The 25,839-nt window shown below is 42.9% G+C and overlaps 1 protein-coding gene across 6 annotated transcripts in view; it reads right to left on the bottom strand.

Moving 5' to 3' along the window:
• GTF2I (general transcription factor IIi) overlaps positions 1 to 25,839 on the bottom strand; it is a 98,457-nt gene that overhangs the window by 11,215 nt on the left and 61,403 nt on the right. For all 6 annotated transcript variants that reach the window (XM_040634968.1, XM_040634971.1, XM_040634969.1 and 3 more), the window contains 11 exons: positions 25,358 to 25,468; positions 23,993 to 24,058; positions 20,783 to 20,966; positions 17,965 to 18,023; positions 16,950 to 17,021; positions 11,894 to 12,077; positions 10,504 to 10,562; positions 7,643 to 7,714; positions 6,403 to 6,586; positions 5,699 to 5,757; positions 5,244 to 5,318 (listed from right to left, as the gene is read on the bottom strand). In XM_040634968.1, the coding sequence (XP_040490902.1) occupies positions 5,244 to 5,318; positions 5,699 to 5,757; positions 6,403 to 6,586; positions 7,643 to 7,714; positions 10,504 to 10,562; positions 11,894 to 12,077; positions 16,950 to 17,021; positions 17,965 to 18,023; positions 20,783 to 20,966; positions 23,993 to 24,058; positions 25,358 to 25,468 (1,125 nt within the window). The remainder of the gene's footprint in view (positions 1 to 5,243; positions 5,319 to 5,698; positions 5,758 to 6,402; positions 6,587 to 7,642; positions 7,715 to 10,503; positions 10,563 to 11,893; positions 12,078 to 16,949; positions 17,022 to 17,964; positions 18,024 to 20,782; positions 20,967 to 23,992; positions 24,059 to 25,357; positions 25,469 to 25,839) is intronic.

Here is a 25,839-nt window from a genome sequence, read left to right as displayed (position 1 = left end):
CTGCTTCTCCCTCTCCCACTCCCCCTGCTTGTGTTCCCTCTCTCGCTGCCTCTCTCTCTGTCAAATAAATAAATAAAATCTTAAAAAAAGAAAAAAGAAGAAGAAATTAAATTTCTTCAGATTTTTTGGGAAAATAACCAACATTCTAAAGATACATCTTCGAACTCCGAATTTCCCAATTTGCAGAAAATTTTGTATAGACTCTGGGCTTTCAAGGCGCCTGGGTGGCTCAGTTGGTTAAGCGTCCGACTCTTGATTTCGGCTCAGGTCATGATCTCAGGGTCCTAGGATGAAGCCTTGCATCAGGCCCTGCTCTTAGCGGGGGTCTGCTGGAGATTCTCTCTCCCATACCCAGCACATGCATGCTCTCTCTCAAATAAAATAAAATGAAATAAAATGTCAAGATCCAACATTCTACTCTTTAATTATTTCAAAACTCCTGAATAAAAACAACAGCTTCCTTAACACGGCATAGTGACAAAAGCCAAGTGTCCGAGGGCTAGCTGTCTCTAGCAGCCTGGGCTGGCTGGCGGGTACAACCCCGAAGAGGTGATCGGTCCATCCCATCACCGCCGCCCGGCAGCAGGCTCCTAAGGTCAGCCAGCGTACACCTCTGCTTAGGCTCCACGCTCATGAAGCGAGCCTTCGATAGTAACAGGGTGAGACAGGAAGGAACTGGGGAACAGCAGACACAACGGATGTGATTGAAATATCCAGTTCTTATTCGACATTAATAAAGCAGCACTGGGGTTTATAGTTAAGTGAAACAGCGCCACACGCCCACTGGAAAAGCTAAATTTAAAACAGTGACAATGCCGAGGACCGAGAAGATAGGTGGCAACTGGAACGCATCCCCTCCCGGCAGGAGTGTAAAATGACAAAAGCACTTCGGAGAACTGTTCGGCCGTCTCGCAGAATGTGAAAGGCTCCACGATTCCGCTCCTGAATCCCTCCTCAAGAGGAGAAGAACATATGCCGCACTTTGTACACAAATGTTCTCAGTATCGTTTTTAGACAAGGCTGGAAACAAACCCAAATGTCCGCTGACAAATGTATAAACAAAATGTGGTGAAGCCACACCATGGAGGAATACCCCGCCCGCGATAGAAAGAGGACACTGAAATGTGCCCCGAGTGTAAATCAAAAGGCATTATGTTGAGAAAAAGAAGGCAGCCATGAAGAGTAGAGCCAGCGGGACTCCACTGATACGAAATTCCACAACAAGCAAAAGCACTCTATGGCGACAAAAAGCAGACCAAGGGCTGCTTTCGGCCTGGCTGGGAGGACCGGCCGCTGCAGCGCGCGGGGCTCAGGGCAGGGTGATGGAGATGTTCCAAAAATTGACTTAACGTGGCGGCACCAACACTTTTCAAAACTCAAACTGTACAATCGCACTGGGCACATTTTACTGTGTATAAATGATACGTAATACATTTATTTTTTAAAGTAAAAGAATTCCAAACAAGCGTGCTGTATCATTTAAAACAGTATCCGTACGGTGCAAGCAAAATACCTTCCCCCATCACGAAACTGCCAGAAAGTTCCTGGACATGGACACAGCTTTTACTACATACATCACCTTAAAATACTAACAACTATTTTATGGTATTTTAATGAATATTACTTAAGTTCATTTATAGACTTGGTGAAACAACAGAAAGCTACTATGGGACACGGACCTCTACGGCACGGGGAACGTAATATAAACCTATTCTCTGTTAATCTGAAGGCAGGTCAATACCATTTTTCACCAAGCCATCACCAACCTTAGCCCTCTCCTTCTGAATTAGAAACCAAAAGTATAAAGTGTGCTAAGTGAGGGTCTAGTACTTACATGGTATTTCTTTCAATTTAGAAACAATGGGTTGTTTTTTTAATAAGATTTTATTTATTTGTCAGAGAGCGAGACAGAGAACACAAGCAGGGGGAGCAGCAGGCAGAGGGAGAGGCAGGCTCCCCTCCAAGCAGGGAGCCCAATGCAGGGCTGGATCCCAGTTCCCACTGAGCCACACAGGCGTCCCGAAACAATGGGTTTCTAAACAACAGGTTTATTAACCAACCTAAAGAGCATCCCATTCCTATCTCGTCTCCCTTGCTGATTCTACTGCAAAGCAAGAAAAGTATCAGCATTTACACGAGATAATTCTAGTTAACACATTCATTTGTATTTAATAATCAAACCCTCAAAAAATAAACAGAGATTAAAAATCTCTGTCCATACAAAAACTTCTTTTTTTTTTTTTTTTTAAAGATTTTATTTATTTATGTGACAGAGAGACAGCCAGCGAGAGAGGGAACACAGCAGGCGAGTGAGAGAGGAAGAAGCAGGCTCCTAGCGGAGGAGCCCGATGTGGGACTCGATCCCGGAACGCCGGGATCACGCCCTGAGCCGAAGGCAGACGCTTTAACGACTGCGCTACCCAGGCGCCCCCATACAAAAACTTCTATATGAATGTTCATAGTAGCATTATTCGTAACACCCCAAACCAGACACATCCCCAATGTCCATCTGATAAATGGAGAAACAAAATGTGGTATATCCACCCAATGGAATATTAGTCACCTAGAAAGAGAAACGGACACCCATTAGGATGGATACCATCTGAAAAATAAGAAACAGAAGGGGCACCTGGGTGGCTCAGTCTCTTAAGCGTCTGACTTCAGCTCAGGTCAAGATCTTGGGGTCCTGGGATCGAGCCCCAGCATCAGCGGGGAGTCTGCTCATCCCTCTCTCTTCACTCCTCCCCCTCCCCCTCTGCTCAAGCTCTCTTGCTCTCTCAAATAAATAAATGCAATCTTTAAAAAATAAGAAACAAAATAGAAAGCGGTGGCCAGTACGTAGAGAAACACGAACACTTGGTGCACTGCTGATGGGAATGTCGAATGTGTGGCTGTGGTGGAGAATGGCGTAGCAGTTACTTAAATGAAGGGATTCACTGCTGACAGGGGCAGAGGACAAAGTTCAGGAGATCGATGGTGGTGACGGTGGTGACGGTCCCACTGTGAACGCACTTCATGCACAGAACTGTACAGTTAAAAACTGCAGACCGTTAGAAGGGCCGATCTTTGTTATGTACATTTAACCACAAATCTTGAAGGTGGACGGAGGGGAAGGACTGCAGTACTGGGACAAGCTACAACACAGATGAACCTGGAAAACATTCCGCCAAATGAAAGAAGCCAGTCACAAAGGGTCACTCACTGTGTCATTCCACTTATGTGAAATGTCAAAAATAGGCTTATCTGGAGACAAAAAAGTAGATGAGCGGTTCCCAGGGGCTGCAGGGACGGGGAGACAGGGAGCAACTACTACAGGTATGGGGTTTTTTTTTCTGGGTGATGAAAAGGTTCTGGAGTTCGACTGCCCTGAAGGTTGCACAACCTTATGAATATACTAAAAACTACCGAATTGTGTATTTTAAACAGTGAATTTAAAAAAATAAAATGGTGAATTTTATACGTGAATTACACCTCAGTTTATGAAACAGCACAGGAGTTAAGTATCATTCTTATTACTGCTTTACCGATGCACTAACTGAAGCAGAGCTTTTAAGTAATTTGCCTAAACGATGGAGCCCAGACTTAAAAATCCAAACACGTTAGTACCAGAGCCTGTGCATTATTTTGTTTTAAATTCTCCCCTCCCAACCAAGAGACCTAAGAATCAATCTGCTAGGGAATTCTAGAACGGCTTCTTGCTTTTGCGGACAATGGGTCCAGGCAGGTGGGATACTCCATCCCCTCCATGTCTTGCCTTGTGTGTATACCTGAACCCGGAACTCAATCATTCTTCTTGTATCCATGAAAGAAAGGACAGGAGGAAACCCAGAAGTCAGTCTCATAACTTCTGAGCTACTAAAGGGTAACCTACCTTCAGAATTTCTTTTATGTAAGAAAAACAGGCATCTCCCCTTGTAAAATCACAGTTGTTTACAACAGAATACAATCCTAATTTCTACCTGGTAACCATACTAATATAGACCTAATCACATTAATGTGTTACGTTAACTCTTCGTTTCTCTATTTTCCTAGCATCTAATTGATAACCAAGAGTTTACTTATATTTATTTAAGTAGGCTCCACACCCAACATGGGGCTTGAACTCATGACCGAGATCACGAGTCAGCCTGCTCTCAGAGTTGTGAGATCGGGTTCCACATCAGGATCTGCACTGGGCATGGAGCCTGTTCAAGATTCTCTCTCTCCCTTGCACCCCCCAAAAGGGGGGGTGTTAGGCTGGCTCAGTTGATTAAGCGTCCACATCTTGATCTCAGCTCAGGTCTTGATCTCAGGATTTTGAGTTCAAACCCCATACTGGATGTGGAGCCTACATTTAAAACAACAACAACAACAACAACAACAACACACACACACACACACACACACACACACACACACAAAGAGCTGCATGCTCTACTAACTGAGCCAGCCAGCTGCCCCCAAGATAACTAAAAGGGAGCTAAGGTTCCATTTAGTGTCAGTACTACAAACCATTAACACAACACTTGAGGTTATGTGACAACAAAGAATTATCCTAATGTAGTTATTCCTTCTCTTTGCATTAAGCGAAGAGACAGAAGGTGATAGCCATACCAACAACAGGCTGAGACCTACCTATATTGTGTGAAGTACTTTAATACCATGAACCTTAAAAGATGAGACTCCCACAGTCCCATGGGAATAGAGAAGGTGTTAAGCTGAGGATGTAGCAGGAACTAGTGTAACCCAAGGTACTGCTGCTTAAATTACCCCTCAACTCTTTACTGGAAAGAATAGGAGGGGTACCTGGGTGGCTCAGTCCGTTAAATGCCTGACTCAATTTCAGACTGAGCCTGGCACTGGGCTCCACACTGGGCATGGAGCCTGGGATTCTCTTTCTCCCTCCGTGCCCCCACCTCAGAAAAAAAAAAAAAAGAAGAAGAAGAAGAAAAAGAAAAGGAGAGAAAAGAATCCCATGTGTTCCTCTCCGTAGCCTTACTTTGTTAGCAGGAAATAAAAGCATTTTAGGGATCTTCTTGCAAAGCAGATTACGATGTGCTCTAGGAACACCATGTAGACCATTGTGAACATTGCAATCAGAAAGATTCAGAAAGTTAGCTTTATCACAGGTAGGTCTTCATGCATAAGCCCAGTTTTGTTAAAAATTCACTTGCATAAAAACGAACAGTAAACTGAAGAACTGATGGATGTAATTAATCACTGAACTGGAGACTCATCGGAAACCTGCCCCAGAGTGGCCTTACCTTCCACAGTGACCTCAATTTCAGGAACTTTTGAATTACTCCCAGGGCTCCGTGGTCTTTTTGGCGACTGCAAGGCTATAAAATAAGCACATGAGCACCTCTGTATATTGAGGGGGAAACACCCAGAAGGGGACGCTTTATGAAAGCGGAGTATTAAAATTCATACAGTTTGGATCTTTTCAAGAAAACCTGAAGAATTAAACTGGTAATATAATCCTCCACCCGAGTCTCAACAAAGCTATGGAAACACGAACGGAGGATTGCAAGCACAAAATTTTCAATGAAATGTTTTTAAAGGGGGAGGAGGGTCCATCACACAGAATACCTTAAAAAGCAAAGAAACAAACCGAAAGCCCCCCAAAGACCCTAGCACATGATTCCGTGTGATTCAGGTAATGTCGATAAAGAACGTCTGACTGCACGGAAGTGTTAACAGAGTATATATCATCTCTTACCTTTAGTGTTTATTTTACTAGCCATTCCAGGAGGCAGGTAGGAAACAACTAGTTCAGGTCTAGAGAGAAAACCAGGAAACATTACAATAGCCAGCACACTACGGGTCTTCACAGCTAGTAAACATTATCACGACCAGTGATTTTTATAAAGGCCATCATCCTGTAATGCGACAATGCACTCTGTCATCATGGACAAAAACATCCCTCACTTGTCCCTCCCACCATGAACTGCTACATGATTTTGTGAAGAGTAAATGACTTCTTCCATGAAATGAAGATTAACGGACACCAGCTTAGCTCCCTGCAAGTACAGACAGCCTGCAGGCGTGTAAGGAAGAAACACAGGCACGGACACTCAGCTGCCCACGAGCTGCCTCAGGAACACTGGCGCAGATGCGGATCCATGTCTTCACCCCCCACTCAAGTACTGAGGAGTGCTCGGGGGCAGCAGAGCGTCTGTGACCAAGTGGAACACCGCCCCTGCGAGGCAGGGGTCACCCTTCTCCTTGTACGGAAACAGAAAATCTATACGGGTTCAAGGACGAGCCAAGGCAAGGGCTCTGCCAGAGCTGCAGCTCAGAGCTGCGCTTTCCCACCGCGACTCCAAAGCCTTAGCCGTCGCCCGCAGCTAGGAAAAACTTCAAATGGAAATAGAACTTTACTGTCTTGATTCCAGAAATGACTGTATGGCAAATCGAACTTACTTTTTAACAACAAACTTGATTTTATTACTCCCACGGACAATCCTTTCAAGTCGGGGGATTCCGAACCAGGTTGGGCTTCGGAAGGGAATTCCTTCTGGCAAGCCTTCTACATAAAGGAACTCGGGGTTTGATTCAAACACAGGGTACGGAACTTTTACTGCCTCTGTGAGTCCAAGAGCTTGAGCTGCAAGTTAAGAGAACATAACGTATGGAAGGTAAAATGTTACAGACATTCTTTTATTTTTGTCTGTATGCTTTTTAAAAATGTTTCATTTTACTGAGGTATAGCTGACATATAACATTACACTAGTTTCAGGTGTACGGCATAATGATTTGGTATTTATACAAACTGCAAAATTATCACCACAGTAAGTTGAGCTAACATCCGGGCATTCTCAAATGTGTTATGCAAAGATTCCCTATCATCTAGCAATCGCCACTCAGTATTTTTTTTTTAAAGGGGAGTCTCCACTCAATTATTGGAAGCATTTTGTGTACTATATTGTGCAAACCTGAAGAATGGGCCTAAAAAATAATTACTTGGAAAAAGAACATTTCAACACTTCAACAAATCGAAAGGATAGTTTCATTATTAGTCAAAATGGTCTTTGTGCTCTGGGCAGAAATGAACTATGGGCCATGGCACACCGAAGAGGTAAGTCTGCTGTTGACAGATACAAACTGCATATGGTGCACCCAAGTGGAACTCATCAAAGTTAGATCAGAGGCAGAGATGGAAGATTCTGGATCCGAAACAAAACGTGAACACCTTTTGATAATGATGGATGGGAAGGCCCCGGGGATACTGCTATCACTCCCACTCCTTACTTCCTTCTCCATGACAGACACACCCAATCAACTGAAACACTCTTGCTGAATCTCCTCAGAATCCTCCTCAAGACAGCGCTCCAGGAAACCGCTGTCAACAAATCTACGTTGAAACAAACGATGAAACCTATTTGCTGTACGTGCGGTGTTAGCCAGATTCGAAGTGCAGACAGTGGGACTGAGCCTTCCCCCAACTCCTCCCTTCCTCTCCCGTTTGCACATACCAGAAAACCAAATCTGAGAGAAATAAAGAAACTTGCTCAGGTAAAGCAGCAAATTTAGTAGCAGAAATAAACGAAAAGCCAGTTTCTGGGACCTTCCTTCCGTAGGCCCTGAAGTGCTGTAATTCATTCAGAACACTGCCTTTCATTTAGGTTTCTAAACTAAGACATAATCACTGGGTTTTACTTACCAAATTTCAAATTAAAAATCTCTTCCACTTGCTTTCGTAGCTTGGTAATTCTGACATTCCAGTCTTCTTTGACTAGAAAACAAAAATAAATGTTAATTAACAATGTTCCTTCTTGGTGCTGACACAAAATTAGGTTGGAGGTCGTTCCTCGCGGTGATGCTGCTTTAGAAGCGTCAGAGCTGGCAGGTGGCTGACGCACAACACTGCCTCAGCTTCAGGGGTACATTCCAGTGATGCTCCGAACCTGATCTTGTTAGGAAACAAAACCCCTGGGTCTTAAGGAGAAGGAGGATTCCCTGCACCTGTCAAACATCAGAACTTGAGGAAGACAATTCAAATTTCAGTCCGCACTGTAAATAAAGAACTTGTTCATAAGAATGCTCTAAATGAGCTCCTCCTTGGGGAGCACCACAGGCTCCTGTCAGGGAAGGCAGGCGCGGTGTGTAAGGGCCTGGGCATCCCATGCCAGCTTCACAGAACAGCTTCGACTGTGTCTGCTTTCTGTACAGGCATGCCTTGTCTTATGGAACCGACGTGCGGCTAGAGGTCCACAGAAAGCCGACTTCACTAATCACAGAAATACACGGGAGAGATAACACGTTAAAGAGATTATGGAGATGTGACTTGACACCACTCACATCTATATTCTGGCTTACTTTCTTCCCCTTATTCACAGGACAACCATCCCCTTGTAAATAAAGGGAAAAGGAGCCACTGCAGAAGACCTGTAGGATGTCATTGACTTAACAGACACTCAGGGCTTGTTCGGTGGAGCTGTGGATGGAGAGAAGCAATGGAGGATAACGGGACGGGCCAGACAAAAGAGAGGAGAGAGTGAGCGAGCAAGAGAAAGAGGGTGGAGTAGAGCACAAGGATCGCATCCAGGGTAGAAGTCATCTGTGTCTGCGGACAGAGGTGGTGGGAAATGATGGGAAAGCTCTGGAAATACTGCTAAAAGTCTCGTAACACACTATTTTTTACTACAGGAGTACTTTAAAACTCTTCCTTTAAAAGAAAAGTTAACTTCTAAAGGGTTTCATATGGTGTGGCTCAACTGTTCAGCCAGAGGAAGGAAGTCTGGTACAAACCAAAATTTTTAACTGTAGAAACATTGAGACTCCCCTTCTCCAAGATCAAGAGCTTCTGTTCACTTGTCCAGTTTCTGCCTTACCCTACGCCTCCTCTGCCGTGAAGATCTCTGTGCTCCTCCTCCTAGGAATCAAGTCACCCTCCCTGTTCTGCCCCTTCAAAGCTCAATCGTCCGGTTAACTCTAGAACTTTCTCACATGTGACATACGTGTATGTTACAAAACTGACGGCAAAGTGCCCCCCCTGTGTTTAAGCATACAACTTTTATTGAATCTCATGTCATGCCAAGAATTAAGTAGACCTTTCGTCACGCTGCAGCCTGACTTGAATTGGCCCAGCGAAAAACGAATGTCTGGTTTATTGGCAGACCAGATAAACGTTTTTGCGGGAATGAAGAATGACAACTTTAATTCTTGCCAAGGTCTCCTAGGAATGGTGGAAGGCCAAGTATCGTTAATGATTCAGAGCACTGAGACTATGTTCGATGACAGGCTTTTCAGGTATCTATGCTAGCGGACAACAGATCAAGTACGGCTGACAATGGGATCCCTCAATCTACCATTCTCACGTTTGCAGTCACTATCAGAATGATTAAGCAGAGATCACATTAATCACAAACTTGAATTTGCCGTCTCTCTTGAGAAATGAAGACTCGAACAGAGACTTTCATCACAGTCACACTAATCCAGGTTAACCCAGTTCTACCTTCGGGAATATTTCTCTTTCCATTACTTCCCTCAGCAAAGTCTAGGTCATCCCCAATCTTCCATTCTTCACCAATACTCTGTTTCTTTGCCTAAATCAAAAGCACGCTGAGGAGGTCGCTGTGTGGTTTCTGATGCTCACTGATCATACAGTCTCCCCAGCAGGATTCCTGGCACAGGAGAATTCTGTCTCCCTTGCATGGTATTTCTCAACCACTTTGCATGCCACTAAAAACAAATGATTTTACAATCTCTCCAGCATCCTGGCTGACCTTTGATGGCTGCCCACAGGTACCCTCAGTGCTAAGGATCAGTATTTAGAACAGACATCTTGTATACCATTTTGCCGCAGTATTTGTAAGAACAATTAACTGCGTGAATTCAGAAACGCCCCCTAGCTCTTGGCAACAGAAGTCTGTAATGCTGTAGAAGATATGCAGGCTGTGGTCACTTTTTCTGACACTACACATGGTAAACAAAAAGATAACAAAGAAATAAAGGCAGACTTATAGTTCAGATGAAGAAAATAAAACCATTCATTCACACAACTCAGACTGAGACCTCCCAGTTCTACTGGGCTATGAGGTCAGTGCAGCTGCTGGAACTGCAATGTTTGTCATTAAAAGAACAGGGGCCATGGGAATAAAGATTATGGTCTCAATCTGCATGGTCTGCCACATCAGCCACACGTGGCAACTGGACACATGAAACGGGCTTCGTTGACGTGAGATGTATTCCAAGTGTAGCACATGCACCAGAGTTTTACCTCATCATGTGTTTGATACAGGCTGAAACAGATCTGGCTACCAGAATATTAAAAATAACACGTGGCTTGCATTTGTGACACACATTCTATTTCTACTGAAACCACTGATCTAAATTCAAAGCCTGAGCTTTCCCAAAACTAGCTGGGTGTGTACTGATAAATGAAGGAGTGACTGTATTGAGTGTCCACATATGATTTTGGGGGGAAAGGGAGAAAAGATGAGCTCCATCACTTTAAAAGATTGTCAAAAACCTGAAAAACACTGATCTGAGCTCTTACAAAGGAATTCACGACTATCTTACCTGGTGTATTCGTTCTTGGCTGAGTGACTTCAGCAGTACTGTGGGTCAGAAGTTCTGGTCTGTAAAAACATGAGTGAGGTGAGTAACAGCACACACAAATGCCTCAGAGGCCGTCCCCACACCGCTGTGCACTGTCAGTGATGTCCACTATGGTTCATTCCCACTCCATTTCCAGGGGGGGAAAAGTCAGTTGGAGGACTCGATTATTTTGAAAATAGCGATTTTCACAGATTCAGGTTCGGACCTGTATGTCCTCAAAGGCATCTGAAGCTCAACTGTGCGAAACAGTCGCCATTTCACCCAAATCAGTTCAATTGTTTCTAAAACCTCAGATGACCTCCACCACAATACAACCAGAAATATCTAGCCATGTTGTCCCTTATACGGTGAGACCCAGTGACCATACAAATGCACAAGCCCCAATGACTAAGCCAGAGCTACACACTCCACCCCTACTGCACCCTTCTGTACGAAAGCCAGGCCTCCGCACGCTCCCCCTGCCCCCAAATCACCCATTCTGCTATCCTTCAAACTCCAGCCAGAAGAATCCTTTTAAAATGCAACTCCGAATTATTATTATTATGATGATGATTATTTAAAGTAAGCTCTACACCCAACATGGGGCTTGAACTCGCAAACCCGAAATCAAGAGTTGCACGCCATACCACTGAGCCAGCCAGGCATCCCTCCAAATTCTTTTAAGAGGAACTGGCCTTAAACCTTTTAATTACTCCATGATAGTACAGAGGACCGAAGAAGGCCTTCTTCCACATGCCCACGTCTGCTTGGCTTCCCACACCCACAGGACATCATCACTCCTTCCTTCCACACTGAATGGTGCAGTTATGTGACACTTCCCTCCTCTACTTTTTTTTTTTTTTTAAGATTTTATTTATTTATTTGACAGAGAGACAGCCAGAGAGAGAGGGAACACAAGCAGGGGGAGTGGGAGAGGAAGAAGCAGGCTCCCAGTGGAGCCTGGGATCACGCCCTGGGCCAAAGGCAGACGCTTAATGACTGAGCCACCCAGCCGCCCCACCCTCCTCTACTTTTACTATTTCCTGTATTTGAAGCCCCTTTCCACTGCTCTATGCACAGCTGACCCATCTACCTGCCACCCTCACCTTCTCCCCCAAAGCACCCTGTAACACCTTATTGCATTTATCTCTATAATAAGCCTCCCAAGACAGGGTTCCTTTCGGACCCAGTTTTGTCCATCTGGTACCTGATTCTAAATAAACATTTGCTCAATAAATGAACCTAACTGTAATACAACTTAATTTTAAATAGGTAGAGTAAGTCCAACTGAGAGGGGAACAAAAGACGCACGTGCATGAAATTAATCTTTTAAGAACAGCATTACGAGTGTTTCTAGAGATTATAATCTTACCTTTTAATAACAAATTTAATTCGATTGCCCACTTGGATGATCTTCTCCAGCCTTGGGATGCCATACCATGAGGGACTTCTAAAAGGAATGTTTTCAGGTAGTCCTTCAACGTAGAGGTCATTAGGATGCGCCTCAAATTTCTGGTAAGGTACAGCCTTGGCCTCCGTGCTCCCCAAGGCTTCAGCTTTACAAAGGAAAGGCAATTCCGAAGATTAAGCTTCTGCTGAAATCAGTTTAGTACAATCCAAAGCAAGGTGGTCGTCAACTTTTTGAAAAGCAAAGTAAACTCTGGATACATACACACTAACTATGGAAACAGACTCAGCACAGCAAAGGCAAGTATGAATGGCCCGTGATCAAGAGGTAACTTCTGGTGGAGGGAAGTTTCTGGATTTGAAGACCATCTTAATAGCTCTAAGGTCCTATAAGAGAATTTTCAGTATCTTCGGGAAGAAAGAAGAGGATAAGAGAACCACCATACAGAATGAAGACTGTAACTTAGATACTACTTTTTCAAACCATCTGGAGGCTGGCTTTTGCTGCTTTGTGTTCTCTGAGTGTGAAAACCCCGTTACTGGCTCCGGCACACAAAGTTACTGCAGGCTCTATTTTTTACTTACGTTGCAACCATGAGATGAATGTTCCTTACACGAGTGTGGCATTTTAAGAGGAAATAACTTCTGCAAAGAATGCATGGAATGGGAAATAAAAACAGCAAGCAGAGACTGGTTTAGATTAAAAGACGCGTTGACCAAAGCTAATGCACAAGTGTTGTTTAGACCCAGATTCAAAGCAAAACCTCTGAAAGTACTTTTCAAATGAATGAGGAAACTCATAGACGGGCTAGCCAAGAGTGGGTACAAAGGAACGGCTAATTGTGTCAGGAGTGCCGACGACACGGTGCTCGTGTAGGAAAATGAAAGCACACTATTCACAGGGGCGCAGTGAACACCACGTAAATGGTGCAGTGCCTGTGATGTGCGTTACAACGTTCCCACCGAGGGAAGAAAGAGGAAAAGATGAACAGCACAGAAAAATCATAACAATAACTGGTTCTGAAACATGGGTCCATGGGAACGCATTGCACTGCTTTTCTAGTTTTGAACAGGTGGAGAATTACAATTTCAAACTGTAAAAATGAAATTTCTCATCTTCGCTCTCAAACCATACTCGAACAGAGCTCTAATAAGAAAGATTCGAGGCCTTCCATTTATCTTCTTTCTTATTTCATTAGCACTAAATCTGAAGGGCCCAAGTACAGGATCTCTGTCCCTCTCTTTTTAAATATTTTATTTATTTATTTGTCAGAAAGAGAGAGAGAAAGAGGGCACAAGCAGGGGGAGCGACAGGGAGAGGGAGAAGCAGGTTCCCCTCTGAGCACGGAGCCCGATGCAGGACTCAATACCAGGACTCTGGGATCATGACCTGAGCCAAAGGCAGATGCTTAACCAACTGAGCCACCGAGGTGTCCCTGGATCTCTTTGGTGTAAGTAAAGAATGTGTATTTGAAAACCACACAGAGTGTAATAAAGATCATGACTGTTCAAAGAGACACTCCCCTCAAGAAATATGGTAGAGCCTTTCACACCACACCTGGCAGAAATCTACAATACAGTAAGATATGTAATAGAATAATAATCACTCAGGGAAATATAGCAAAAAAGGATACAGTCATAATTCTAATGAAATTCCTATGAAATAAAAAAGAATCAGCTGCTGCAGTGGAGACAGGAAGAGCAGAAGTTATGGGAAAAGGGGAAGGCCAACTGCATTAGCTGGTCACCAGTGAGGCTTCCTCTAGAGAAAACAACAATCCGTCTGGCTCCCTGTTCCCCTCTTGGCCCCAGACCACGTAACACCGCTTGTATCCTACGTATTCACTTGCTGCTCTGCTGTGCGTCTGTGTACTGGGTCTGCCTTCTGCTCTGCTGCGCTCTCAGCACCTGGCACCCAGGGGTCCGTGGGTGCCGAAGGCCTAAAACTGACTATTCTGCTGAAGCAGTGGAATCTTCTAGACATAGGATGTTTGACACTTACAGAAAATGTAAGCTCTCCTCTTTCCCTTTCAGGAACTTTAGAGAAAGCAGCAATCCTCTCTACACTACCTCCAGTCCTAGACTCACCTAAGGCCATGAGCAAAAACAAAGAACCAGACTTTTCTGTTTATAATGTAGCAACACGTAAGCTCCTACCTATTTTCTTAGCTCTGACACCAGGCCAGAGTATTTTCCACTGGCCCCTTTTCGTGTGAATGAGTACATGGGCTTGTCAACAGCCTCTTCTTGCCACGAGGCCAAAGTCAGCTTGCTTGGCAAGCATCAGCGCTGCTAATAGGTTTGGCCGACTGTTTTCCCAAGCTCAACTTCCAGAAGCACACGTGAGGGCAAAGTTTAAACCTGTTCATGCAGATACTCCTGGACTCTAACAACACTATGGTGGTCGTCTAACAACACTATGATTCATTTTACTAAATGCCTTGGAAATACAATGATCTTTAAAGTGGGGAAGATGCTTTAGTTTATTGCTCAGTAGCTGACTTCCGACCAGACGTACTAAAAGGAGAGAACTTGTCACTAAGGTCCTGCATTCACATTGCCTAGTCAAGGACAGGGCTAAGGAGAAAAAACTTAAAATTCGGACTTCTCCCCAGTGTCTTCAATTCCCAGGTCAAGAGTACAGGTAAACAGTAAGTATATGGATTCTACAAACAACATATAATCAGTGACCTAAGTTGGCAGCTGCCACCTGAGATGTACCTAAGAGCTGGCTTATTAGGTCTTTAACACCCAGGGCCATGCACCCTGCTTGGAAACTGCAGGGCAAATAAGAATCATCACCCAGGAGACGGCTTTTTATGGTAAAACTCAAATGGTTTCTCTCGCAGAATAGTGAGAACCACTGTGGTCCTGGGACTCTCCGTGCCAGCCAGCCACACTGCCCTCTGCTGCAGCCTTCCCCGTGCAGGACAGGTGGGGTGCTCCTGGACATCCTCTGGTCTTCTCGGTGACATAATTTAACGAGGTCCAATGTACACTACCTGACTGAAAAGCTCAATGATTTCTGGCGACGTTAGCATACACGTCCATGACACTGGTCTATTCAGAAAGTATTTGGTCAGTACCCGCTCCAGCACCAAGCGCAGTTCTAGCAGTAGACAAGACACGCAAGAGCTTGGCAGCCGTTATCTACGGTGCTGTAGTGGGAAGCAGAAGAGCACCATTAGTGCTTCGAGGAACGAAAATGGGATGAGATAGGATGTGTTTAGTGGTGTGCCGTAGGCAAGTACCCCAGTGAAGATCAGGCCGATGCGGCCACATTTAAATTGAGATGTGAATGAAAAGGAGAGGCACAAAGACATCTGAGGTCCCAGCAGGACAACACTCCCTAGGAGGGCATGACCTTCGAAAATTCAAGGACAAGTAGATGGTCATTACAACCGGTACGAAGTGAGCCAGTGGGACAGTCCATGATGTGATATTAGAAGGCAGGGTGGCTATGACCAGGGACTGTGGCATTATTCCAAGAACAAAGGGAGGCCATGGAATAGAAAACAGAAAAGGGACATGCCACCATTATATGTTTTTAATGAGATTAAAACCTAGCTGCTTTGTGATTAAAACCGGCTCTGACAACAGTGAGAAGACAGCAGCAGAGAAGGAAAGGGTAGGGATTTGGGGTGGGCTAAAGTCCGGCCAGCAGGAAGCCTTGTGAGAATCAAGAAATCCTGGGTGACTCCCAGGGCTTTAGCTGGGACAATGGAAGAGAGGGTGGTGCCCCGGATGGTTGGGGAAAGTAACATGTTGCAGAGGTGACAAAGATCCTAATGAGGACATGTGAAGTCTGCAGAGGTACCAAACAGGCGGGGGAAAAATAAAAGTTCTGCTGTCAAATGGGAGTTTCCAGCACTAGAAACTTAAATGCAAAAGCCATCAGGAAATAGAGAATCTACTATGTTCATGACGTGAGATGGGAGGGACTGGCTGCCGAGAGCACACAGCAGGGAAGGAGACAAAGGACTCCACAACTGCGAGATGCCCAGCGCTGTCCAGCGACACTGGGTCAGAGTCACTCAGGAAAAGAGCTCGTGCCTCTGCTACGTGGTTCTCTCTCCTCTGGTATGGGTCTAAAACTCTGCAGGATTGACATATGTATATTCACCAATGAAAGAAAACTGGAGGTGACACACTGGTCAGAACAGCTGAAATGAACAAGTCAGGTAATGACAGATGTTGGTGAGGATGTGGAGAGAGGGGAACTCTCCTACACTGCTGGTGGGAATGCAAGCTGGTGCAGCCAACTCTGGAAAAGAGTACGGAGGGTCCCCAAGATGCTGAAAATAGAGCTGCCCTATGAACCAGTAATTTCACTACTGGGGCTTTCCCCCAAAGATACAAATGTAGTGAACCGAAGGGGTACCTGCGCCCCAATGTTGACAGCAGCAACGTCCACAATAGCCAAACTGTGGAAAGAGCCCAGACACCTATCGACAGATGAATGGATAAAGAAGATGTGGGTAGGGGGGTGGGGTGTGTGTGTGTGTGTGTGTGTGTGTGTGTATGGAATATTACTCAGCCATCAAAAAAATTGAGATCTTGCCATTTATGAACTAAAGGGTCTCATGCTGAGCGAAATAAATCAATCAGTGAAAGACAATTATCGTATGGTCTCACTCATATATGGAATTTAAGAAACAAAATAGGATCGTAAGGGAAGGGAGGGAAAAATTAAATTAGACGGAATCAGAGAGGGAGACAAACTATAAGAGACCCTTAATCACAGGAAACAAATAGAGGGTTGCTGGTATGGAGGGGGTGAGGGATGGACATTAAACAGGGCATGTGATGTAATGAGCACTGGGTGTTATGTAAGACTGATGAATCACTGAACTCTTCCTCTGAAACTAAAAATTCATTATATGTTGATTAATTGAATTTTTTTTAAAAAGGGGATAAAAGAAAACTGGAGGTGAATCATTTCACTGTATTTACTTTCTCAAAGCAAAATGTGGAAAACTTATTCTGCAATATACTTTGGTTGTGGAAGAAATCAGACTTACCAAATTTTTTGCAGAAAAGCTGATCTACCATCTTTCGCAATTTAGTGATTCTGGCATACCACTCCTCCTTCACTGTAAGAATAACAAACACACAAATTTGCTCAAATTGGTGGCAGTACTAAACTAGGTTAAGTATTATGATTTTTTTTTTTCTAAGTTTATTTAAGTAAGCTCTACACCAATGCGGGGCTCAAACTCACGACTCTGACAGATCAGGAGTCGCCAGGCGCCCCTGTTGTAAGATTATTTCTAAGATTTCAGAATGTGTTTCTTAAAAACAGTGCTGACACCGAATAAAAAGAACAAAAACAAATGAAACAATGACAAAATGGAAATTAATAACTGAGGAGTAATGTCACAGGTACTCTCAAGGGTCATGATCATAGCTCGGAAACAGCAGAGTTCAGTGCACCGAACAGCAGCCTGGAGGTGAGCTCCAGGACGGTACATTTAGGGATAGGATAATGCTGGCAAGCCTTCCATCGCACGAACTCGAAGTGATAGGACTTGTATTATCTAACCCCACCCGCAGCCCTCCAGAGCCAAAGGCAGTAAGAGAGCAAGTCACAAATGTATTTCCCCCAAAACACGTCTCACAAACAAGTGATGATACCCAGGGCTCTGTGCTCTGAGAAGGAAGCCCCTTTATGTCCTGTGGACAATGACAGGGGATGACTCAGGTGACTAATGCAGGCCTGGCTAACAGACTTGCTGTCTCAGAAGTAGAGCGGCCTTAGCTCTCAGTCCACCCAGCAGTGTGATGTCTGCACTTATTTATAATGGATTATCAGGAAGAACAGGAGTTTATTCTTCTAGAGAGCAGAGAATAGTATTTCAATATTCTGTATTTCTTGTATATGATGTTCTGATTTGACACATTTTTAAAAAAGTAACCTCTATGGCCAACGAGGGGCTTGAACTCACAACCCCGAGATCAAGAGTTGTGTGCTCTACCAACTGAGCCAGCCAGGGACCCCACTATGACACACAGTTAGAAACAAGACAGGAGACCTACCTCCTGAAGCTGGTTTATCAAGCTGTAAGTCTTCACGTGTTGAATTCAGAAGTTCATGTCTGCAAGGTGAGAAAAAGTACTACGTATTTACCAGGTTAACACTTAGCGAAAGCAGGAACTACTAGTACTTATTTGATACTCGGTCATGAAGGCAGTTTGAAAAAGAGGAGACACTCAGAACTCTTGAGCACAATTAAATCCTCGTTTCTGGAGATTTCAGAGAGTAATAAAACCAAATGGTAACTGCAAATTGTTTCATAAGGTGCGTCTTGGAGCATGTGTCCTTCACGGAAAACGTTCACTTTGCAATCCAAAGATATCTTATAAAAGTGGAACACCAAAAGAAGAGAACCACAAAACTTTTTAATGAGAACCTTTAATTTTACATTATACTCAAAACCACCTCACTTAAACACATCTCTAAATTGGTTATACAAATCCTAAATATATTTCAATATTAACACATCTGTAAGACAGATTACATGTTTATTTTGTAATAACAAAACTGCCCAGAAAACATGATTTCTAGATCAAAGAATTTTCACAGTCTAACTTATATAGCCCATCATTCCTTTCTTTTTTTTTTTTTTTTTAAAGATTTTACTTATTTATTTGACAGAGAGAGTGACAGCCAGTGAGAGAGGGAACAAAAGCAGGGGGAGTGGGAGAGGAAGAAGCAGGCTCCCAGCGGAGGAGCCTGATGTGGGGCTCGATCCTGGAACGTCAGGATCACGCCCTGAGCCGAAGGCAGACACCTAACAACTGCGCCACCCAGGTACCCCAATATATATAAAAATTCTATATAACAAATCTATAAAATAAATTCTATATTTTAAATATTTTGTTATTTAAAAATGAATTTAAGGGGCGCCTGGGTAGCGCAGTCGTTAAAGCGTATGCCTTCGGCTCAGGGCGTGATCCCGGCATTCCGGGATCGAGTCCCACATCGGGCTCCTCGGCTGGGAGCCTGCTTCTTCCTCTCCCACTCCCCTGCTGTGTTCCCTCTCTCACTGGCTGTCTCTCTGTCACATAAATAAATAAAATCTTTAAAAAAAAAAAATGAATTTAAAACCTCTAATATTAAAAGCACAATTTAATAAAATGACAGTGCAAAAGTTTTCTTAAACTTACTAATGAATCAATGTGTAGGGGGAAGGGGGATGCTTATTGATGGTTCTTGGCTAGGGCTTTAGAACAAGCCTATTTGGTTGACAATTCAATTTCCTGAGCCACTAGATCTCGAAACTAAAAATTTATTTGCAACAAGTTCCTCTCTGTGGAGGACAGCTCACTTATTATCTTGAGGTACCTCTTGGGTCTTTTTCATGCTTAGTTAAATCTTAAAAGCTATCATTCCCTTACTGAATACCAATACAGATGCAAGCATGCTTGGTTGTAATCTTTGATCCAAGTGGTTGTTAAATTCCCATTTTTTCAGCAGTACCAGAGTGTTCCCGAAGTAATGAAGTTGAATACTTCTGCAAATGATAATATTATTATTCCACTACTGATTTTTTTTTCAGGTTTATTTTATTTGAGAGCAAGCAAGAGAGTGCAGTGGCAGGGGGCAGAGGGAGGGAGGGAAAGAGAAGCATAAGCAGACTCTGTGCAGAGCCCAAGGCGGGACTTGATCTCAGGACCCTGAGATCACGATCAGAGCAAAACCAAGAGTCAGAAACTTAACCAACTCTGCCACCCAGGAGTCCCTATTCCATTCCTTTCATTTACTTTACTGTTTATAGTTCAAGAGATGTCAGAAAAAAGTTTAAAAATCAGTTATAATATGCACACAGTTCAAAAAGACTCATTCCCAATAGGAGGACTTAAAACGAAAATGAAAGCTGTATCTTTCAGCAGAAGCAAACCCATCGCCCCTCCTTGGGGCCCGAGTACTGCTTGGTCTAAACCCATAATGGTTTATCTTTCTCATGCTTGTACCTGGTTGAGGAATAAGCACTTGACAGAATTCTAACCAGAGAAGAGTTAAGGCCACCTTCCAAGAGAAACAAACATAGGTAGCTGCTGTCTCTCCTCTACACCCTGCCTGGCTGTGGGCCTGAATTACTGCATCGAGCACACTACTGGTCTAAGGAAACTAGCAGCACAAGGAGGGAAGAATCTGAAGAATAAAAGCAGAGCCCCACGTACCAGCTTTAATCATCCTACCTCTGACCTCTTTGTGATGCAAGCATTTTACTACATGACGCCGACTGACAAGGATTTTTGTCCCTTCCTGCTGCAGATCCTAACTGCTACCCTACCCTTTCCATGTCAGAAAGTCTCTATTTGGGGCGCCTGGGTGGCTCAGGTGGTTAAGGGCCCCACTCTTGGTTTTGGCTCTGGTCGTGATCTCAGGGTTGTGAGATCGAGCCCCATGTCCAGCTCCACACCCAGCGCCAGAGTCTGCTTGAGAGCCGTGCTCTCTCTAAAATAAATAAATAAATCTTTAAAAAAATTTTCAGACCTAACAACAAGACACTGTTTATAGATACTGATTGGTACTGCATTGCTTTTTTAAATATTATACTGATCCACTGATACTCTATTCCTTTCTTTAGCCGACTCAGCAGAAAACTGGAGCAAGAGAAGGGCAGCTATACATCAATCACATATGGGCAAATATTCATGTTCCAAAAGCCAAGTCTGGGCATGACCAAGAAAATCCTGTCCACAGAGACACATTAAAATGTGGTAGATAAAATAAATATATAACTCAAATTTAATTAGAACACAGCCCTAGAGGTTAATGGACACTTGACAACAGCATAAAACAATGCACTAAACAAGAACAAAGACAAGAGTCCAAAGAGCGTCTTACTTCTTAATCACAAAACGAATCCTTTCCTTTGCCAGTAATATCCTCTCAAGGCGAGGAATTCCGTAAGTAGATGGCCTTCTAAAAGGAATTCCTTCCGGAAGTCCTTCTACATAAAGATCTTCAACGTGTGACTGGAAAAGAGGGTATGGGATCGTCACAGGACCTTTGGCTTTTATAGCTTGAGCTTTAAGGATAAAAAGAGAAAGGAAAAATCATTAATTGACAGGGATTAACCACACAGTTTATACAAAAGTAACTGAATACACACTGCTCTGTAACTTTTCTATCTTTATCTTTGCTTCTGTTTCCTGTAACTGAATCACAAGAAAAGTAATACAAAGGAACTAAAAGAAAAAGAACACCAACGATGCCAGCACTCTAACTAAATCTGCAATCAAATAATGTATTATTTTGGGGTAATGCAGATGCAGCTAGACGTTCTACTGAAATCTGAAGAACGTACGATCCAGAGAAACATACCAGTTCATATCAGCTAATACATACAGTATTTACAGGAAGACAAGTAGCATTTTTCAATGATAAACATTAGTGTAAAAAGGATTTTTTTTAAATAAAATAACAGAAGCAGAAGATTTTTCTGAATTGTAAAGATTCTGCTACAGTTTATCTGCCCAGAGGTAAAATAATGCAGCAGCTGCAAAAGGTCAAAAGCATGGGGAGTCTCAAGATTCAAATATAACGAGAAGACCTTAGTGAGTTTGTCAAACTAGAAAGGGTCAGATTCTCTGAACAACAGGGTACATCTGAACACCACTGGGTATTACATGTCATGTTTTCAGGTATGATAATGGAACTGAGATTAAGACGGTTCTTTCCCCTCACCCAACTCCCAATTTTGCACTGTTTGTTTGCAAAGTAAGCTTTATGCCCAATGTTGGGCTTGAACTCACAACCCAGAGAGATCAAGAGTCGCCTGCTCTGCTGACTGAGCCAGCCAGGCGCCCCTCAACTCCCCATTTTGAAATGTGCACTTCTTAGAGCTGAAATGACAGGATGTCTAGGACTCTGCAGTTTTAAAATATGCCTGCATCTTGGGGCGCCTGGGTGGCGCAGTCGTTAAGCATCTGCCTTCGGCTCAGGGCGTGATCCCGGCGTTCTGGGATCGAGTCCCACATAGGGCTCCTCCGCTGGGAGCCTGCTTCTTCCTCTCCCACTCCCCTGCTGTGTTCCCTCTCTCGCTGGCTGTCTGTCACATAAATAAAATCTTTAAAAAATAATAATAAATAAAACAGAATATGCCTGCATCAAAAAGAGATGGGACAGGAGAGAGAGGACAAGAGGGAAAATACTGTAATGTTAAAATAAAGGTTGTTGAATCTGGGTAATGGATACTTAAAGGGTCTCTGTATCATTTACTTTTGTTTGGAAATTTTCATAATATAAAGGTTTTAAAAAGCATTGTTTAAGCTCCCCCACAACAGAGGCACATTTACAGATACTATCAAAAATTCCACAGTGAAACCTTCTGATACTGAGTCAATTGACGACAAAAGTTCTAGGACGCAGAGCAGACAGACATCTATCCCTTTTCTTCCAAAGACCTCTACTTCACTTAATGAGCACAGCACCACTATGGAAAAAGCTTTCTAGTGGGTGTGCCGCAAGAATAGCAGGTGAGCTACTGACCTGGCCAAAAAGGCCCCAAAAGCCCCAAAGCAGAAAGGACTCTGTGACCACCCCGTGCTCCCTCCTTCTCCCAGAAGAATCCCCCTTCATCAGAACAGCCGCCCTTCCTTACTAGTATTTTATGTATGTCTGTTTGTTAAACATTAATACGTGCACTGAAGTTGCCAGTGGACCACAGTACACACTAGCGCTGAGTTACAGTCAACATCCTTTGTGGACATACTGCATCTGAAAATCCTATTCACATAACAAAGAAAACATCTTCCCCTAAGGCTATCACCATTAAAATGGTTTCCATTTGAAAAATGTGAATATTGTTCTTATGATCTCACAATAGTAGGAAAATATTATTTTCTTATATGCAAAATAATGAAATAAATCACCATCATGACAAAAGCAAAAACATAATCTTTGTTTCCCTTTATGAGAAGCACTGAGATTTATAAAACTGTCCTAACAGTAAATTATTTTTACTCTATAAACAGTACTACAGAAGTATATAATAACAAAAGTATAAACAAAAAGCACTTAAACAATGTACTTATGTGCCACCTACGACAGACACTATGCTGTCTATCTTACCAAATCTTCCTAACAGATCCTCAGAGTGGATGAAGAGAAAGGGCCGGGCGTTGTGTCCCCAGGGCCTGTAACCTTACCAGCACAGGACAGTGCTGAATATAGAAGAAGTCCTGGGAGTTTCTGCTTTGAAGTGGACCAATTAAGACCACAGGGAAAACGCTATGGGCACTGGAGAGAGAGGGCTACTAGGACAGCCTTAAGGAAAAGTTACTGAATTCGTTACTGAATTTACTCTCATTCCGAATCGTCAGATGGGTCGGCTGTCATCCATGAAAAATGGTACAGGAGCCATCACTTCAAGTTTAGTAAAGTAAATAATGCCAGTGCAGTCTACCATTTCAGAACTTCACCCAGAGAAACTCAGTGATGCGGGACAGCACACTAACAATAGGATTTTCAAGCGAAAATCCGGTATAATCAGCCCATTTTCCAGATTGTCAGGCCATTGCAAAGTTAAGAATACTCCAAATAAAAACATCATTCAATGAAGGTTGCTGTTTTTAGCTGAGCATTTAATATATACCAACCGGTGGTAACGTGGTACTTGTGTCTTTGATCACTACCCTGAAGGCAGATGTAGGACAGAATAATAAAAGAAAAGGGCAAGAGAATTTAAGACCTAACTTAACCAATTACATACCAATTGTCAAGAAAATAAGGACACAAGATGAATACTGGACTTAACACAGCAGATGAAGAAAGACTAATTACTGGAAAAGCTCATCTTCAATTTCATCTCCCAAAGGAACATGTTGAAGGGTTAAAAGAAATGCTAATTGGTAATCACAGAAAGAAAACTTTCCTGAAGTGTCACAGTAATCTAGGAGACGAGGTTTCTAGTATTTGAACACTCTCCATGACCTTCTGAGGGACCAGTACTTCACTGCAAGAAGTGAACTTTCCTACATTGGATGAAAAGTAACCCCACTGTTAAAAGGCTTATCAACAAATGATTACAAGAATTTCTGATTTTAGACTTACCATATTTTCTTTCAAACAACTCTTCCACTTGTTTCCGTAGATCAGTAATTCGAGCATTCCATTTCTCTGAAAAATTGAGAGTTCAAGTTACATCTAAACAATAAATCCCTTTTTGGGGGCACTATCGTATTACAATGACCCAACATTTAATGACATATTTTCTACATAATATATACTAACTTTGTTTACATTAAGTAATCTCTATGCCCAACATGAGACTTGAACTCACGACCTCACCAAGATCAAAAGTCACACATTCTACTTACCGAGTCAGCCAGGTGCACCCATCCTAATTTTTAATAATCCAACTCCCTCTATGTACCTTTACTGCTTTCTTAAGAACTTTCCCTTTTTTGTGCTTCTTAGAATTGGGCCAATGAGAGATTACTAGAGATGTTTTTAAAGTTTATTTTCGAGGGGCACCTGGTGGCTCAGTCAGAAGAACACCCAACTCTTTTGATCTTGGGGTTGTGAGTTCAAGCCCCACATGGGATATAGAGATTACTTAAATAAATAAAAAATTTTAAGAAAAATAAATACAGTTTATTTTCAAAACACTGAGTACCTACTTCTTTTTAGCCTGATAATTTCTAAGAAGGTCAGAAAAGACCAGTCCAATTAAGCAGTACAAAATGGAAGCAAAAAAGAGGAGGTGTCCAAGATCATTCAGGAAACCTTCTAAAGCATGCCTAAGTTGTGTGGAAATAAGTATTTACATACAGTTGCACCTTAAAATAGAGGGCTAAGGACTATAAAATACATGTAAACTTACTACTATCTATATAAAACCAATTTATATCCAACATTTATGATTATGACAAATGAAAATACTAAAAAGCTATTTTTAAAGTGTAGAAGTTAAATGTTCTAACTATTCAAAATATGGATCGCAAATATAATTTGCTCCAATGATATTTTATTTAGCCCCTTCAAAAAGACAGATCATCTCCTGGGGCTTGGTTAGATTAGCTGCTGGCAGTTACACAATACAAGAAAAATCAAAGTGTAAAATAGATCTTAAATAAGGAAGGTTTTAAAGCGAAGAAAAATGACCTAATTACTGAGTCATCAAAACACTGATTCAAAGTCTATTACCTGTACTTAACATTAGAGGATGCACTGTCTCACGCTTTGGTCAACCCACACTATGCTTCAACAGTGTCTGTGAGCTTGCTTCAAACTGTCTTGGTTTTCCTCACATTAGAATCTAAGGCAGTAATGTATTTTAAAGTATCTCCCCCTCTCCTGCCCCCAAACATACACACACACACACACACACACACGAATGGCTCTAAGTTTTAGGAGAAAAAGAAAATGTGTGAAAGGAAAGAAAGCAAAGGGGCCTGCATCTGAGCGAGAACCTACCGAAGTTGAACTCCCTCACTTTCCGCTTCCCAGCATTGGCGGGCTCCGTGGCCGGTGGCTGGGGGGGCTCGCTGCTCTTTGGTCTCTTGGTAGGTGGAGAATAATCATCATCTTGAAAAAGAAAATTGTCATCACTGGAGGAAAAGTCTGAGTGAGTTCCGACTACCGTCTGTTCAATTCTCAACATTCAAAAGACAGGGGCCTTTACATCCGTTTGCAGCCATAATCAGTACTTCTCTATGGTCATTTTAGGCCTACTCCTTCCCAGTTACACCTGCAGTTTTCCTACTCGGAGCGGATGTGCTCGGGGGAATAGTCCTCATTTTCCTTTGCCTTACTTCATCATGTAATTTGAATGACCTCCTCATAAATTTCCCTTCTCCCCTAACTCCTCTTAGCTCATAAGATTACAGTTTAAGTCTCTCAAGAAAAGGGTTTTAACGGAGACAGATACCTACAATTATACAAATATACACGAAAAG

Source organism: Ursus maritimus, unplaced genomic scaffold, assembly GCF_017311325.1.
Source record: "Ursus maritimus isolate PB19 unplaced genomic scaffold, ASM1731132v1 scaffold_2, whole genome shotgun sequence".
NCBI classification, from domain to species: Eukaryota; Metazoa; Chordata; class Mammalia; order Carnivora; family Ursidae; genus Ursus; species Ursus maritimus.
This window is presented reverse-complemented; position numbering and strand designations above follow the sequence as displayed.